The following is a 19,017-nucleotide window of genomic DNA, read 5'->3' on the forward strand; positions in this document are numbered from 1 at the left end:
CAACCAGGTTGCGCCCTCTTGGAATTGCTGTAGGCAGAGATAGGATCCCGTATGCCGTGAACCTTCCCCTTTCCCTCCCTTCTCCCTTCCCTCCTCCTCCCCTCCTTATCCCCCAGTCAGCCCACAGGTAAGGTGACTCCTGGAGTAGCATGGGACATAGAGCTCTTGGCTTGAATTTAAACTAATATACATCTTGTGATGCTGTAATTTCTAATCCCAGTTATAAATGATTGCGATTACTTAATTTCTAACTGCCGAAGATTTAACTATTTAACCTCAAATTATTAATTATAGTCTTTGTATATGTATTGTTTAAGATGTAAATCATCCGTTCCTGTATGTTGCGCTGCTGTCTAATACAGTTTTCTTAACACTACAGATCGAAACTGCCACGGCCCGATCAGAAATCTGCGACATTCCCAGGGCCGCCGCTGCCCCCGCAACCAACCCGCCGCTCTCTGGGAGCTCCTGCAGCAGACCCTAGCCCTCAGGCGACAACACAAAGTGACGCCCTGGACCAAGACACAGCTTCTTCTCTGGCCCACCGCCCGTCCTAGAGCCGTCACTTGGCCCCCATAGACAGAACCTTACCGCTCCCTCCCTCGCCTTAGTACACTCCCCGCTCCCATAAGCTGATCCGTTCTTCTCGTACCCGCCCTTCTCTACAACTGCTAACTTTCCTCGCTATTCCTTAAATCCTTCCCGCAGCGGACCAGACCCCACCAGAATCTCCTGACCTCTTTCACCACCCATCACAGGCTTCCCGACGCTCCTGCGCCTTCACCCATCGTCCTTACTAAGCTGCTGCATCCCGAGGCTAATCCTCCACATGGACAGAGGCTGCTGTCGCCGAACACAGGCCATGCCGCGTCCATCGATCACTCCCTCCCTGGGCAGCGGTGCCGTTATCCCTGCCACTCTAGTCCTCCATCGTGCAGAATCCCATGCAGAGGAAATTGGTCCCCATTACCAGTAGGAATTCGCCCCTCATCCAGGGACCACATGCCCTCAGAGGCTAGAGACAGAAATACCCAGCACAGGCGCCCGCTCCACCCTTGTGTCACTCCCTCTAGTGATGCAATCCTTCATGCTGGAGCATTGCCATGTAGCTGTCCTCGTTCACGTTAGTAGTAGCATCAGGAACGTCAGTAGAAGCAACAGCCTTTAAATAGCACCACCCATCTAGGATCAGCCCGTCACCGCTTACCTCTTAGCGTGGAAACAAGTCGCCCTGCGCTATCGCGCTGTGTTTTAGTCGCTTTATCAATTTCAGAACAGTTTTATGTTGTACGAGTCTCTCGCCGATGATGAAGCGCCACACGCGGGCACTGCACGCAATACTCACTTGTACTTACTGAACACCGCTGCTCCCAGAGGTCTGCTGCTCCTGAAGCCTCTGACGGAAGGTGGCGGTGGCGGTGGCGACGGCGGCAGTGAGCGTTAAGAGAGGCCGTGCGGGAGGGAGGGTAGCGAGGCGCCGCAGTGTAGTGTAAGCAAGCCAAAGAAACCAGTAGTCATAGATGTAAGCAGCCCGCGGTGGGTCCACGGAGCCTCCCTCAGGGGCAGGGCGGCCTCCCTTCCTCCCGCGGTGGCCCAAGGGAGTTGAGTGACACTCGGCAGAGGACGAGTCCCGGCCCAGTCTGCTGCCTGACCGCGCCGCGAGGCTGTATGCTGCCGCCGTGCGGGTCCATTATTACGAAGGTGGCAGCCGGGGATCAAAGAAAAGAAAAAAAAGACATGTATACTTGTATATAGCCGTGTAGACTATAAAATAATATGTTGATAGTGGTGATGTGTTGAAAGAGCTTGAGGTGGAAGGTGAGCAGTGTGAGGCGGCAGGCGTCACGCAGGCCAATACATGCCCTGCCCCATTAAGCCGCCCTTTGCATTTATGATGGTGGAGGAGCGTCGACCAGTGACTGTCTGTTATCGATGTACATAGTTGTGTTCTGCCTCTGCATGCCATTGTATATTTTCTCCGTAGCCACGCAAATCACCCGTCGGTTGGCACCAGCTCCTCCCCATTACCTGTCTATTGAAGCAGACCTCCGTGACCGTGGCTGCAGAACCTCGTCTCTGCTTGTCCCACTCGGCAGGAGAAGACCCTGCCGGAATGTTGACGTGGTAACCCGCAGTGAAGGAAGTCTTTGTCTGACTGACTCCAATACTCCTGCCTAGTCCACAGTACTCCGACAGAAGTTTCGAGTTCTATCATTACCGGGAGTTTCAGGGCGGGATGTCATTGCCTCCATCACCCGTCTGGATTTCTCCTGCGTCCTAAACTGTACACTGACTTTTTTTTTTTCTTTCTTGACTGAGCCGCTGGCTGGCTCAGGTCCACGAGTTATGTATGGCACAAGAGTTTGTAGAGTGTTTCCTGGCACTGATAGTGCCAAGCCAACAGAGGCTGAATGACCGGCCTGCCTGGCTGCAGGCTGGTCCGGCGCCCCGCAGCAGTCCCTTCCTGCTGTTTGAGGAAGCAGACCACACGCAGGCCGGGCCCTCTCTACCCCACGGACCTTGACAAGCTTGTAGTAGGACAGTGAAGCATCATAGTCTTGGACCATCCCGGCTGGCGGCCTGCATCCCCAAGGCCGGCAACATCTGCAGGCTGTCCAGGCACACAACACTCTCAGACCATGGCTGCACGAAGGTGATCACCATTCGTCTTGCCGCCGACACATGTTCTGCGAGACCCGGGGCGCCACGCAGGGTCTTCAGGACTGAAGCAGTCACACCATGAACGGATTGAGAATGACGATGGTCTACTTGCGGCATCGCTCCACCCTGTCCTGCCCCGCCCTGCCCCGTCCCGCCCCACTGGGCCTGGGGCAGGAATTCAGCGCCCCCGACTTTGGCGCTGCCCGTAGCTCCGAGCAGAGGGTGGTGGTCCCCTCCGCCGCCTCGTTATGATTCCACTTGCCACAAACCAACTACCTCAGTTGATAGTGTACAGTCGTAAAGGCGCGAGTCCTGCGTTATGGCGCGGGGCGCCTCTCCGCCCTGCACTGGCAGCGTCTCTCGTATGTTGTGTTGCTCTTGTTTTCAAGGTCACAGAGGCGCTGGTTTTCATTACTTGTATGTATGTGTCAGGCCGCGGCGGGGCCATGCACGCGGCAGACACACTGGGTCCCGCGAGGCTGTTATTCAGTGAATTTTTATATTTTTTTATTTGCTGAGGACCACCACCCCAAACCCTCACCCCGCGGGGCGCCGCCCAAGGAGCGTCCAGCGGGTGTTGCCCGGACTGTATCTAGTGTTGTAACGATCGTAAAACTATATAGGCGTTAATAGATGTTTTATTTATTTTTGCTGCCCACTGTGTCATAATTATGTAGGTGATGCTTACTTTGTGTAGGCCACGTGCTGACCGTCTGGTGTCATTTGAAATTTACAAGAAATTTAAAAGTCCAGTATATGTAATGTAAACTGTAAATATCATTAATTATATTGATGTGTGTCGTCACGAACGAATCTTGCCGCAGATGCATTTATGTGACTTGTACGATGTTAGAGAAGCCAAAAAAATAAATCACATTAGGATCCTAAGGATTGTCACTTCTCTGTTAATTCCCCAACATATCGCGACGCTGCCAGGGCCTTTAGTGCATCTCAACTTCTTATACTAAATGATGAAATGAGTCAGCGTGGATTTCCATGTTGCCATCTAAAATATCAAAGGAAATGTCTGGTTAAGCACCCCATCCCCTTTCATACTGACAGTTTGTGTCAGACCATCGTCACGACTCCACTCAATGACTGATTATTCTTGGTAAGTATCGTGCAGAGCTTGTAATGGTTCGGACCACGGAAGCTAGTCATTCAGACGCTTCCTCGGGGAGGACGGAGCGGCTGAGCGACATCACAACATCCCTGTTTGCTTCACCTGTTTCTTCCTGAAACTTGACTTCTCTAATTCGGACGAAAGTAAGAATAAGGAGTAATAAGAAGTAAGTGTCTCAGGGTAGTGGAAAATTAGCACACTAGTACAAGGTGGGACTAAGTTCAGTCTGCAAAGCAAGTGAAGCAAGTGTGAATCACGGATGAACCAGTGCTACGTGTCCTTCCTTTTTCATCTCTGTCGTTTTATTTTTCTCTATTCTTGCTTATGGGTCCATTGCTGAATTCGAACTTGGTAATTCATTAAACTAAATGAAAATAGAATAATTTTCAATACAGTAATACAATATTGCAATAACCTAACAATAAGTCTACAAAATCTAGTAACATTAATCTGAGAAAATGCCTGGACCTTCAACATCAAGGATCCAAGGGCTCAGTCACTGTCTTTATCTGGTGAGGAGAGTGTTGGGGGCGGCCCAAGGGTCCGTCCACCCGCACTGATAGAAGCTATCCATCTCCCTCCAAGATTCAGGTAAAAATATTTCATAGCTAAGCCCGATATTGATCTAGGAATCTTTTATTTGTATGCAACAGTAATTCGAGATAGGTAAACAAATGCCACTTGATGCAGATTCATGTGATTTCGGATAAAATCGTATTAGTTTCGAATTTGTCAGATATTACACTATTGCCTTCATTATGTAAGTACGGTAAGGTCAAACTAATGAGAGGTCGCAGGAATGAAGGATGCACTGTACGAGTGAAAGATGCAGGTGAAGAATTCCATTTTCTATCCCTATTATAGTACACGCGAAAAGAAAGAAAAAAAAGAAAAAAATAATTTCATCACTTTTACATGCTAAGCAAGCTGAAAACAAGTTGTCTGCCCAGCTTACTTAACATTAGTCCAGAAGAGGTGTAACTCATCGGTTAGCAGATTACGAAGTGAGGTTTACTTTGTAGCGCCCATTATACCTGAGCGTAATAACTCCTCCTACAATAGTGCCACTGTGAGGAGCGAAGTCTTGCTATGGTTAGGAGGTTTAAAAGCGTCTAGACTTTATTCTTAAATGTCTTTCACTACTATCTGTTGCCCAGCTACAGTCTGTGGAGCTAACACATGATTATTACTTGTATAGTATGAATTTAGTGAGAGACAATTTTGTCCTGTGAATGTGTCACAGACGCTTATTTCATATCACTGAACAGGAATGTTAGTAAAGCAACCTTGGGGAAAAGGTATAATGTGCCGAAATATTTAGACAGTAACTCCTTTTTGGAAGAAAGAATTCTTTAAAACAAAGTGAGCCTAGGAAGGTACGTGGTGCCCGTCAACCGTGATAAGCAATCCATCTTCACCCCTCGATGGAAAACTGAGGTCATCTTTCAGGAAGAGCAGCTGAGACAGGAAAGGAATGACTTAAAAGATTGTCAATCTCGTATTTTCCTCTACTACTAGGCTACTAGGGAACCATCTGTACTTGATCTGATATTCATGAAAAAAAAGCCTTATCCAACCATTAAATATCATAGCCCAATGGGAAAAAGTGATCGTGTAGCTTTAGAAGTCGAATAAGAAGATCAGGAAATTTGGAAGGGAAAAAAGGGGGCACAAAAAAGGAAGATTAAATGTAGCCAAGACAAATTTTGGACGATTACGAAATTACTTTCGTAGTATTGATTTGAAAGAAGCCATGCAAGGCAAGACAGTCCAAGAAAAAGTATAACATATTCTTAGATAAATACAATGAAGGGGTAAAGAGGTAAGTTCCCGAATACAAAGTATAATGCCACATGTGCAAAAGCTAAGACGGGAAAGGAAGCAGCTTGGAAGAAATAAGGGAAGCAGCGAAATGAAGAAAATAGGAAGCAATATAATGAAGCACGAAATGAATATATTAAAATAAGATGAAAGATCGAAAGTTTAAAAGGGATGTAGTAAAGAGAGATGTGAAGAAACACCCAAGTTTTTTTACAAGTATGTAAATGGAAAGATGACGAACGGGGACGCGATTACTGAGTTAAATAAGGGAAATAGGGTATTATGAAACAACGAAAGAAATGAGTGAACTTATGAATGAGAGATCATTATTCATTGTAAAGAGAGCTTTCATGGAACCAAATGACGAAGTGACGCTGAAAGGTTTACGAAACGTTATGGTGCATAAACAGAATCATAGCAAATTATTAGAAAAGGTGGATGTTAAAAAAGCAATGGGACCAGATGGAGTGTCAGGATGGACTCAGAGAATGTAGAGAACAGCTGGTAGAACCAATTTATTGTTATACTCAAAACCTTTGCCAGTTCATCTCCATATTGCACTTCTTCCACACACACACACACACACACACACACACACACACACACACACACACACACACACACACACACATATATATATATATATATATATATATATATATATATATATATATATATATATATATATATATATATATATATATATATATATATATATCATCTCGAGTCATTAACAATACTCCTACTGCTGCTTTTCCCCATCTATCTCTCGTCCAAACATTATATCCCCACTCTTTAAAATGTAAATGGAAGTCTTCATTTAACTTTGTTTCTGTTATACATAGCACATCTGGTCTTTTTTCCAATTATATAGTCTCGATTCCAGCACTCCTGATACAAATACATCTATGTTTCTATGTCATGCAGGAGGAGGTAATAGACACCTACTGAAACAATAATTTACTCCCAGCGAGGTCTAATAGCAGTTTATGGGGTGCTGTGAACTTTCCATTAAAGCCTTGTGCTAACTTTGACAGGATCTCCGCTAGACACCGCAGCTCACCAGTCAGCTCCGCCACAAGTGTGGACCCCGCTACAGAGACCACCACCATTGATACGCCTAATCCTAACATTTTCTTTTTTTCATTCTAACATGCACGATGATGTTATCTGTATATATATATATATATATATATATATATATATATATATATATATATATATATATATATATATATATATATATACATATGATAGGTATGATAAATAAACGCTGGATGCAGAAAAATACAATGCAAATGTAACGTATCATACAGTGGCCGTTCGGCGTGGAGCAGCCTGGCATCGCCAGAGCCAGTGTGTACAATGCAGCGAGAAGTGCAACAATAAGTATGTAGAGAACCCTAAAAGTTACCCTTTGTAATCTCAAAAGTAATAGTAGTGCTGTTTTCCGTTTGGTTTTTTTTTTTTATCATTCTTTTTGTTACACAATGCAAGTACAGCATTCTAGCATGAATTTTTGTTTATGTTAAGTTTAGCGAGAAATGCTAACCACAGATTTTTACAATAATACAAAATTTGATCTTTATATGGGTATGGTGCACGGAAGTTGTAAACAAGTGATGCATTTTATTGCTAAATAATAGAAAATAAGAACAATGTAGGTAGCTATTTGTCTATAATAATATGTTTTCATAGTTCCTACTTCATAATTGTACTCGTTCTACCAATATTTATTTGGTGTTCAAATTAACGTCAAAGGACAGCTAAGGAAAAGGGCTTTACAATGATACCTCATTCAGCAACGTTAGCTCAGTAAGAGAGAAGATACTGGAGGTTGAAGTAAGGTGTGTTTCTGAGTGAATATGCCCGCGGGGCAGACCGGGCGCGGCAAAATCTAGCCCACGCTTAGAAGGTTAACTGACCACTGATAAGAGAGTTTGTGAGCATTGTAGAAAAGAAAACGACATGTTTACTGTACTTGACAAACTAATCAAATCTGGCGCCATGTTCATTAAAAAGATGCCATGTCAACTATGAGGTATTTATGAAATCGGCGGCCACCAGATGTCACTGGCTGGTTAAGAGATAGCTGAGCCGACCAAGATATTTACTATCGCGATTTTTCTGTACTTAACCAAGAAACTATAAGGCATCGTATCATTATGTACAAGTGAAGTAGTATAATAGCGTCTTAGAAGTACACTGGAAATCGTTTACCGTGATATATCGTGATATATTGTGTTGTTCACCCGTTTATCATAATCAGTGTGCACTATTCAGCTAGAAAAGTACACGTTTAGAGTGTATCAGTCTTTATTTTGACGAAAATAAAAGGGAAGCAAATCTTGCCACTTAAGAGTCAGAAGACTGAGAAGATTAACTCTAATCCAATACCAGAAGCAAAGTTTGTTTACAGTTTACAGATGTTTCAAGCTGGAGGGCAGGAGGAAGGAATCTGGATATGCAACCAGCTGGCCAAAACAAGGCAAGCTTGCGATATTTTTGTATTAATTTGGATAATTAGATGGCTAATATGCAGCTGAAATACACCAAGTCTACCGGCCTAAACTTAGGTATAGTTTTCTGGTTCAGTATACTGCGTGATACAGATCTACATCTATAGTTGTCCCTTTTAATTGCTCTCCACAGTTTCAAGTGAACATCCTTAGGAAAGGAGAATCCACCGCTGTTATTGCATAGGGGCACACAGGCTGACACAGCATTGGGCTGGCATCCTGAAAGGATCACAGTGCCGTCTGTGGGAGTGACAGCAGACAGCGACGTGATGAATTCCTCTTTGGATGAAATCAAGACCAATATGAGCCATATCTGATCTCAGATGACGGACGGTCTCTGAACTCAGATATCTGCTGTTGAACTATTCAGTATTATTAACATTAAATTTCCGCCAAAAGAGAAGTTGATACTTAAAATGTATATTTATTTTCCGTACTCTAATGTCAATCAAATATCTAGAGAGGCCTGACAGTGCTGATCTTGCATTTGTATTGTTTATAAACACCAAAAAGGTGAGATGAGAAGTGCCAGTTTTGTCAGCTTTGGCTTCACATCTCAGGGAAATACATTAAGGAGATAAATGTTTTCTCTTATGCTACATTTTTCTTACGAAGCTTTTCATTACTCAACTCGTGCATGAAGTTACTTTGACACGTAACTGCTTTTATAACCGTAGGTAAATCACGGTAAGGATAAAGTCATTTCTCGCTCGGTTATCTCTTAACTTGTAGAGCCATCTGGTGGCTGAGGTTCATAAATAAGCCATTGTGAACACCCGCGCTATATATAAGCCCACGCTCCGGCCGTCCACTACTCGTATTGTGGACACCCGCGCTTTAAGGGTTAAAGCTAGTTGTAATCTTGCTGAATATTTCCCTTTTTGTCACATAATTCAAGGGGGCAGTCACAGCCTGCCCTCTAAAGACAACTCTTTTTTCACACAAAACTACATGCACTTACCACCCACATGTAGTGCTGCGGACATTGATACAAAGTTAATAATTATTAAGGTAATAAATGTAACTGCGACACACGTGGATATCAGAGACCGAAGGTCTGATAGAGACAGACGGTAAGCTGACCGTTCTGAGAGAGAGAGAGAGAGAGAGAGAGAGAGAGAGAGAGAGAGAGAGAGAGAGAGAGAGAGACGGCAGCCAAATTGTGAATTAAAAACTCTAAACTCTATTGCTGCGTAATCAGAAGTCTAATTAGACTTCTGACTGGAGTGAAAAATTCGTTTTAACACGAATTTTTCACTCCATTCGGTAGAGGGAGAACTGAGCTGTTCGGAAAAAGTCTTTTACCAATGTAACGCCAATAGTAATGTCAATGAAATAATTTATAATTGCGTCCGCGCCAGTCCTATTTTGACGACTGCCAATAATTCTGGGATGGGGAGGATACGAGATCACCCAAGGAGTTAGAGTGTGGGAACACCACGAAGATCAGATTCTCTTCTCACACAATACCAACTCGTTCTTCATCTGAGCAGTTTAGTTGCTTTGCTCCTGGAAAATTAACGTAACTTTTATATAAAACAGTGTCTATACACATATATTAATGAATTGCTCATACAGTCTAGCTTCGTCCTTCATTCCTAACGGATAGCGATAAGCGTTCTCTCTCCCTGTGCTCCTGAAATCCACGTGTGTGTGTGTTTTATTTTTGGGGAAAGGATCTTTTTTTTTTTTTTTTTTTGTGAACATAGATAAATGTGAAGTTATTTTGTTGGTGGTGATGTTAGGTAAAGTGAAGGGGGGACTGTCACTGACCACGGTACATCCTCCCCTCACCCCGCCCCCAAAAAAAAAAAAAAAAACAGTGTAACAAGGCCCCTAAAGCCAAGGTTAATTAAATGAGCTTGCTTGAGGAAGTGTCACCGCTCGGTACATTTCTCCCCATAAACAGTGAGTGCATTGCAGCCCCAAACACTGGTAAAGTTAAGTGAGCTTTCTTGTGGAACTACGAAGTAATTGAGTCGCGCACGCGCCGCGCAGGTGAAAAGTGTAGTGAGGCTGTGCGAAGTAGTGGATTATACTACGTAATTAATTTTTTTTTCTTTGTATTTGCTTTGTGGTGATTGGTGTGTCCTTTTCTGGTGAACTGGGCCGTGAGTCGAAAACAACGTGATTGTGGGGAGAAAGTTCTCTTAATATTGTTCAATCAGTTTATTTATTTATTTGTTTGTTTCTTTATTTATCTTTTTTTTCTCTTCTAATTAAATTTATTGAAGCGTATTGTGAATTTGTATTCTTGTAATAACCATTTCAAATTATAACCAGTGCCTTAAGCATCAGCTACAGTTACCATTTGTTAAAAATAAAGCCCTAAATTTAAAATTTTTCATAATCTTTTTGTTATAATTTCCCCACATTACACACACCCCTCATTTAAAATTAAGAAATGACTACTCCAATTCCAACATTGGAGTCCTCTTCTTGGGGAAAAGACCAGAAATGTCCCTAGGTCGGACAGCTTTCTCGGTGGCGATCCAAAATGTCTTGACACCTCCCTCACATTTTTTCTTCATTAACTTCTGCAACATTTGCGGTCTTAGATCTAGTTTTCAATCTGTAGAACACCACCTCTCTTTTACTAAACCTCATCTTCTATTCCTCACCGAAACACAGCTGTCTGAGACAACTGACAGTAGCCCCTTCTTTGTTCCCTATTGCTTTCTTTGTCTTTATTTTCGTTCCAAAGCTGGATATTGCATCTTTGTGCGCAACGACTCAACTTGCTCTCGTACCTACACTCTTGAATATTCAGAGCTTTCCATCATCTGGCATAGACTCAATAGTCACTCTCTAACTAAATCTATCTGTGCTGTCCAGCTCTCCAGTAACTCCTCTGGCTTTAGTAAATTCTTTGACTATTTAACTTCCATAGTGGAGGACATTCTGTTCCTTTATCCTTTCGCAGAGATCACCATTCTTGGAGATTTCAATGTTCACCACCAGCCTTGGCTTTCCTCTCCCTTCACTAACCACCCTAGTGAAATAGCCTTCAACTTTGCTATCCTCCGTGACCTAGTGTAACTGGTGCAAAACCCTTCTCGCATTCGTGACCGTCTTGAAACACGCCCAACATTCTTGATCTTTACCTTACCTCTAATCCTTCTGCGTATGCTGTTACCTTATCTTCTCTGTTGGGCTCCTTCGATAACATCCTTATATCTGTGTCTTCTCCTATTTCTCCAACCGCTCCTCACGATCCCCCAAAGCAGAGATGCCTGTGGCGTTTTGCCTCTGTTAGTTAGGGTGACCTGAGGAAGTACTATGCTGAATTTACCTGGAATGATTACTGATTCCGTGTCAGAGAGCCGTCTCTGTGTGCTGAACGCATAACATGTCTCTGAACGCATAACATGCGTCTGGCATGGAGGCGCACATTCGTTACTCTTTTTCTCAACCTAAACCTTCTAAACATTGGTTTAACACAGCCTGTTCTTGTGCTATACTTGATAGAGGTTGCCTTTCATCTCCTGAATCTCATGCACTTTATGCTTATACCCGGAATTATGCCAAGTCTGTTCTTCACCTCGCCAAACACTCCCTCGTAAATAAAATATGTCAAAATCTTTCAAACTCCAACTACCCTGGAGACTTTTGGCATCTGGACAAAAACATCTCCAATAACTTTACTTTTTCATCTTTCCCTCCTTTATTTCATCCTGATGGCACCACTGCCATCACTTCTATCTCTAAAGCTGAACTCTTCTCTCAAACCTTTGCTAATAACTCTACCTTGGATGATTCTGGGCTTGTCCCTTCCTCTCCTCCTCCCTCTGACTATTTCATGCCATCAATTAAAATTCTTTGTAATGATGTTTTTCATACCTTCGCTATCCTAAAGGCTTTTAGACCTGATGGGGTCCCTTCTATTGTTCTCAAAAACTGTGCTTCCATGCTTGCACCTTGCCTGGCCAAACTCTTCAAACTCTGTCTATCGACTTCTACCTTTCCTTCCTGCTGGAAGTTTGCCTACATTCAACCTGTTCCTAAAAAGGGTGACCGTTCTAATCCCTCAAACTACCGTCCTATAGCTTTAATCTCTTGCTTGTCTAAAGTTTTTGAATCTATCCTCAATAGGAAGATTCTTAAACATCTGTCACTTCACAATCTTGTATCTGATCGCCAGTATGGCTTCTGTCAAGGTCGCTCTACTGGTGATCTTCTGGCTTTCCTTACTGAGTCTTGGTCATCCTCTTTTAGAGATTTCGGTGAAACTTTTTGCTGTCGCATTGGACATATCAAAAGTTTTTGATAGAATCTGGAAAAAAGATTTGATTTTAAAATTGCCCTCCTTCGGTTTCTATCCTTCTCTCTGCAACTTTACCTCAAGTTTCCTCTCCGACCGTTCTGTTGCTGCTACGGTAGACGGCCACTGTTCTTCTCCTAAATCTATCAACATTGGTGTTCCTCAGGGTTCTGTCCTGTCAGCCACTCTCTTCCTATTATTCATTAATGATCTTCTTAACCAAACTTCTTGCCCTATCCATTCCTATGCTGTTGATACTACCCTACAATTTTCCACTTGTTTTCAGAGACGACCAACCCTTCAGGAAGTCAACAGGTCACGCAGTGACGCCACAGAACGCCTAATTTTCTGATCTTTCTAAGCTTTCTGATTGGGGCAGGGAAAACTTGGTAGTGTTCAATGCCTCAAAAACTCGACATAACCTTCCGGACAACTCCCCTTTTCTTCAGTGACACTCAACTGTCCCCCTCTTCAACATTGAATATCCTTGGCCTATCCTTTACTCATAATCTAAACTGGAAACTTCACATCTCATCTCTTGCTAAAACAGCTTCTATGAAGTTAAGCGTTCTGAGGTGGGAGTAACTATGCTTCTCTCATAGTCCTAGGTCTACTGCAGCCGGCAGTACCTAGTGCTAAAAGCTCCTTGAGACATAGTTACGGGGCTGTTACCTCCTCTTGGTTCCCGCTGGTAATGAGACTAGCTCAGCCAAATACACTCCCTGAGTGACGGGTCAGGACTGTGGCTAATTATCCATTGCTCCTTTTTACGCACTCGTACAGTAGTGAGCTATTTCACTAAACTGGTACCCTTAACAGCTTCAATAATCCGGTGACTCCTAGCATGCTGTGGTTCAATATCCCTATATGTTGGGGGTTCGCTGTCCCAGATTTGCTGGTCACCTGTAAGCAACCCACTACTTCCGGGTTCAGTAGTCTGGGTGAGGGTCTCCAGGATGACTGCCTTAAGGTGAGAGAGGTAGTGTTTTTCCTATCTCGTACCTCCCTTTGGATGCATGGTTTTAAGAAGAGAATATAAGGGCGGAGGAGATCCCAATCCCCCCCCTAGCCGGGTGACAACTGAATGATTTTTGCCCCACCAGTTGTAACACAGCTAGAGGCGCTGAATAGCCAGCAGCGTTACGCTGGCGAACTAAGTTTGTTTGTTGCGGTTTTTCTCGCCTCCCCAACTGCTAACTCTGTACAAAGGCCTTATCCGCTCTTGTATGGAGTACTCTTAGCATGTCTGGGGGCTCCACTCATACAGTTTTATTAGATAGCGTGGAATCAAGAGCTTTTCGTCCTCTAACCGATTGTCTCCAGCCTCTTTCTCACCGTTAGAATATTGCACCTTTTGTTATCTTTTATCGCTATTTTCATGCTAACTGCTCTACTGATCTTGCTAACTGCATGTCTCCCTCCTCCTGCGGCCTTGCTGCACAAGGTTTTCTTCTTCCTTTCATCCCTATTCTGTCCAACTCTCTAGTGCAAGAGTTAGCCAGCACTCTCAGTCTTTCATACCTTTCTCTGGTAAACTCAGGAGCTTCCTGCCTGTATCTGTGTTTCCAACTTACTATGACTTGACTTCATTCAAGAGGGAGGTTTCAAGACATTTTTCCCTATCCTTTGGCTAATTCTATCAGCGCTGTAGGGAGACTGCGAACTGAGTCTGCCTTTTTTTATATTTTGTTGCCTCCTCTCTTACATAAAATTTTTTTTAAAAAATACATAATTCTTTATTCTTCTCAAATATACCTTTTCCTCAGCCTCATGTCTAGCACTCTCCAATAGTTTTTCTTCCTCTCGTTCTCTGTCCTTCTCTCTCTTTTTTTTTTTTTTTTTTCTTCTTAGCTTCACTTCTCAGTTCTCTCTCTTTTCGCCTTTCTTCTTGGTTCTTGGTTCCAATCAAAATGTTAACTTTTTATATTCTGTCTTTCCAGCCAGCTTTCCAGTTCTCGTTAATATTTCTTCTATTCCTACTTGCGATCTCGTTTTAATCTTTAGTGGTGTTTTATAAAAGGCTGCGTTACAACAAACGAATCGAATCGATTCAATTCATAAAGAGTAATTTGACTCAAGTCATTTTGAATAAGCATATTTCCAACCAAGTGAATCTGATCAAAACATCGTTCACTACCAAGACAGCCCTCGAGGAACTTGAACGTATTGGCTATTGTAGAAATTGCAGTATTGCTGTGGCTAAGGAAGCATAGGCGTAGCCCTAGGTGTCCACAACAAATGTGTGTACATGCATTTAATTTTCGAAGACCTGAGTTTTGGAGCTTTGGACATTTTTTCCTAGATTTGGTCAATAATCAGAGGAAATTTTATGATTTCTTTAGGATAAACACAAAGCAATTTAAGATGTTGGTGGAGTTTAGGAAGCTGAATACCAATTACCTACTTGCAGTTCGACCTGAAGAAAGACTCGCCATTTATAGCACGTTGTTCTCGTACTAAATTAATGAGGACGTCCAATAACAAATTCATCAGCTGTAGCTGTACAACAAACCTGTCAAGTTAATTGTCTGATAACGAACTAATATTTTTCAAAAGCGTTAATGCAGAACTGAACAATCTCTCTCTCTCTCTCTCTCTCTCTCTCTCTCTCTCTCTCTCTCTCTCTCTCTCTCTCTCTCTCAGTGACATATAGGAAGCGAATTAATTGGTCTGGCGAAACTACCGCCAAATGCGAATTTCGCCAAACACGAGTTCTTTAGACCATATAAATTACCTAAAAAATGCCTCAATTAGTTTTTGGTCATTCCCAAAGTCCCTCTTTTGGCCCCTGAAATACCATCTTTCGAGCTGAAATAAAATCTTTTGCCTTCACATATTAGAACACATGTACAAAACAGACCAATAAACAATAAATAAAGCTAGTAAGACATGATATAAAGGCTGCAACTCCTGTTTTTCCACCCGTTTCCCTCGCTCACTTTCGTCCTTGCCGCCACCACCATTGTCCTTACCCACCCCCGGTACCACCTGTTGCGCTGGTAGAGGCCATGTTGGAGGTAAATCGCCGGAATTCGTTCCCACACTAGCAAAACAGAGGGTAGCACAAACAAAATGGCTGAAGGGAACTCTCACACTACGTTCTAAAAGGTTTAGAGAGAGGTCTGACGTCAACGGAGAGCCGCGTGGTTCACCGTGCGGCCGCCAGGGAACCGCCAAGTTTGAATTCAAATCGCCGTGGCCACCCTACCGCCAAAAGTTAATTTCGCCAAGCTGAGATTCGCCAAATGCGGGGACTTACTGTATAGAATTGTACAGTATGATAATGAGGTGCAGTTTATTTGATTGGATCACTCAAAAACTAATTTGTAAGGTTACACCCATACAGGGAAAGTATCCTTTATTTTGAGATCAAAAGTAATGTTAACTCATAGACAAAAAAGTCTAAACAATGTTTGAGTGATAACTGACATTTAAGATACAATACTCAGTAGTGTTACGTAAGGGGCGTTTTAGTTAACCCCCTCCCGGTGATCGGATCCTGTAAGTACTAAGCAGAGAATTGGGGTGTGGAGGGGGGCCATTTCTTTCCTTTGTAACCAAGATTATATACGTGTCTTATGCCAATTTCTTTGATTGTTTGCGTTTGATTTATAACCAATGAATAAAATTCTGGCTGTGTACTTTTGTTATGACTGATGTAAAATTTATGTTCTATAAAGGGCAGGGAAGCGCCAGTTGGCACTGTACGATGTGGGAGGAGTTGCGGGTGTTTAGTCCTGTCAAGCATATACCAAATAATTGTTGCAATAAACAGACTTGGAGAAGGCATGATTTTCTCTGAATCTCACTGCCTCTGGGATAGCCTTAAGGGATTAGATACTTACTGCTCAGGACTGAGTTTGGCGAATGAACCATGCAGGGAGGATAACCAAGAATGCCTGGTCTTGTCACCTGAGTTGGAAAGATGTAAGCGCGCGCCTAAGGAAGCTTAAACCGCCGGAGTTGTGTACTCCGGTCCGCGCTGTCTACTAACTTAGGGCGTCGCCAGAGACAAGGCTACACGCTACCTGCCCCACACGCCGTGAAGATACAGTAGGCGAGGAGGCACGGCTTGCCACCCAGGAACTTCGACGGAAGCGTTTCCTCGCTGGCAGTTTACAGGAGGACCCAGGATAAATCCTGTGTAAAGCCTCAATGTGGCTCACACAGGTGAAGTGTTGCGTGTGCTCTTTTCGTTCTCCCCTGCCTTGCCGCGTGTGTAGGGGACAGCAATGAAGGGGGCGGTGATGCTAGTATCATAATGTACTATGCCCCTAGTGTCACTTGCACAGCCACAGATCTGTTAACTGAACTGTAACTGTTCAAGTCTATGCTGGAAAGTTTAACTTTTACGATTGTAATGCTACTTTTCCGAATGGTTGTACAGTCGGCTCCTTACTTGATTAAGCAGTCTTCCTACCTAAAATTTAACTAACAGTGACATCTGCCATAATTTTTTTCATGTTATATGTCATTGGCTAAAGCTAACCTGCCTCTGATGTCTATTATAGGCTTGCGTTTTTCCCTTTTCCCTTTACATTCGACTCCTTATCCCTCCTCCTCTGTCCTCATGCTTCTCATGCCTCTTTCACCCAAGGAGGTTAGATTGAAGACGGCAGCAAGCGTCTATCCCGCCGTACTAAAAAAAAGTGAAGCCAGTGGGTGGAGCTTATGAGGCAGTGGGTGGAGCTTACGATCGCAACTTGCACCCAAAACATTGCCCCCGCCTGTGTTAAGCAATGGGAAATTGCCACTTTCTTTTTCATTATTAGAGGAAAACTAAGAAAGAACTAATGGTTTCACTGATGTAAACCACATTATAGTTTCTTACATATGTCATGTAAACATATCAAAAAAGGTGTTAATGCGAAATAGTTAAAATATTGAAAGAAATACAACAGGCCGTTTCCAGGAGGAATCATGGCAAAAAGATTGTTTTTTTTTTTTTTTTACATATTACATGGCAAGGAACAAATAATAAACTAAAGTTTCAGTGATTGATGTTTTCCAATGTCCAGTAACATGTAATCATACATCATTATAAATAAAAGCCATATATATATATATATATATATATATATATATATATATATATATATATATATAGAGAGAGAGAGAGAGAGAGAGAGAGAGAGAGAGAGAGAGAGAGAGAGAGAGAGAGAGAGAGATTAATGTATATGTCACTTAGAGAGAGAGAGAGAGAGAGAGAGAGAGAGAGAGAGAGAGAGATGTATACGTACTGTATTTCTCGTGAGCAGCGGGTACTGTATTTTTTTTTTTTTTTTTTTTAGTATAGGTGCCTGTAGCCAATGCTCAGTTTGATTTTTCTAACTTTCAAGACAAAAAAAAACTACTTTTCACACTTATACAGATGTTGGAGTGACCACCGAATGAGAGAAGATGCAGATAAACACTTACCAAAAAAATATTACATAAAATAGGTGAGGCTACCTCCATAGTATTTTCAGCAAAGCTTAATGGTTAGATGTCTTATCAAACTCTACTGTATAGGAAGTTGGTCTTGGTAAACACCCTACTCGTATTCCTGCCCGTCTTGGAGATACGCCCAACATTCTTGATTTTTTCCTTACTTCCAATCATTCAGCTTATGCTGTTACCCATTCTTCTCCATTGGGCTCCTCCGATCACCATCTCATTTCTGTATCTTTTCTTATTTCTCCAATCCCTTCTCAGGATCCCCAGAAGCAGAGGTGCCTTTGGCATTTTGCCTATGCTAGTTGGGAAACCTGAGGAGGTATTATGCTGATTTTCCTTGGAATGATTACTATTTCCGTGTCAGAGACCCATCTCTGTGTGCTGCACACATAACTGAAGTGATAGTCTCTGGCATGGAAGCGTACATTCCTCATTCTTTTTCTCAACCTAAACCTTCTAAATATTTGTTATGCATCAGCCTGTTCTCCTGCTGTATACATGATAGAGAAGTTGCCTACAAAAAGTACTTGAGCCTTTCATCTCCTGAATCTCATGCACTTTATATTTCTGCCCAGAATCATGCCAAGTCTGTTCTTTAACTTGCCAAACATTCCTTCATAAATATAAGATGTCAAAATCTCAAACTCTAACTCCTCGAGACTTCTGACATATGACCAAAAAACATCTCCAATAACTTTACTTCTTCATCTTTCCCTCCTTTATTTCATCCTGATGGCACCACTGCCATCTCATCTGTTTCTAAAGCTGAACTCTTCTCTCAAACCTTTGCTAACAACTCACCTTGGATGATTCTGGGCTTGTCCCTCCCTCTCCTCCTCCCTCTGACTATTTCATGTCTTCAATCAAAGTTCTTCGTAATGATGTTTTCCATGCCCTCTCTGGCCTAAACCCTCGGAAGGCTTATGGACCTGATGGGGTCCCTCCTATTGTTCTCAAAACTGTGCTTCCGTGCTTGCACCTTGCCTGGCCAAACTCTTTCAACTATGTCTATCGACTTCTACCTTTCCTTCTTGCTGGAAGTTTGCCTACATTCAGCCTGTTCCTAAAAAGGGTGACCGTTCTAATCCCTCAAACTACCGTCCTATAGCTTTAATCTCTTGCTTGTCTAAAATTTTTAATCTATCCTCAATAGGAAGATTCTTAAACATATGTCACTTCACAATCTTCTATCTGAT

The 19,017-nt window shown here is 42.8% G+C and overlaps 1 protein-coding gene across 1 annotated transcript in view; it reads left to right on the forward strand.

Moving 5' to 3' along the window:
- The window catches only part of LOC123516741, a 153,778-nt gene extending 150,220 nt beyond the window's left edge, over window positions 1–3,558 (forward strand). Inside the window, exon 9 of the mRNA XM_045276344.1 lies at window positions 380–3,558. Coding sequence (XP_045132279.1) covers window positions 380–579 — 200 coding nt within the window. The 3' untranslated portion in view covers window positions 580–3,558. The remainder of the gene's footprint in view (window positions 1–379) is intronic.
- The last annotated feature ends 15,459 nt before the right edge of the window (window positions 3,559–19,017 follow it).

This window comes from Portunus trituberculatus, chromosome 41 (genome assembly GCF_017591435.1).
Source record: "Portunus trituberculatus isolate SZX2019 chromosome 41, ASM1759143v1, whole genome shotgun sequence".
Taxonomy (NCBI): Eukaryota; Metazoa; Arthropoda; class Malacostraca; order Decapoda; family Portunidae; genus Portunus; species Portunus trituberculatus.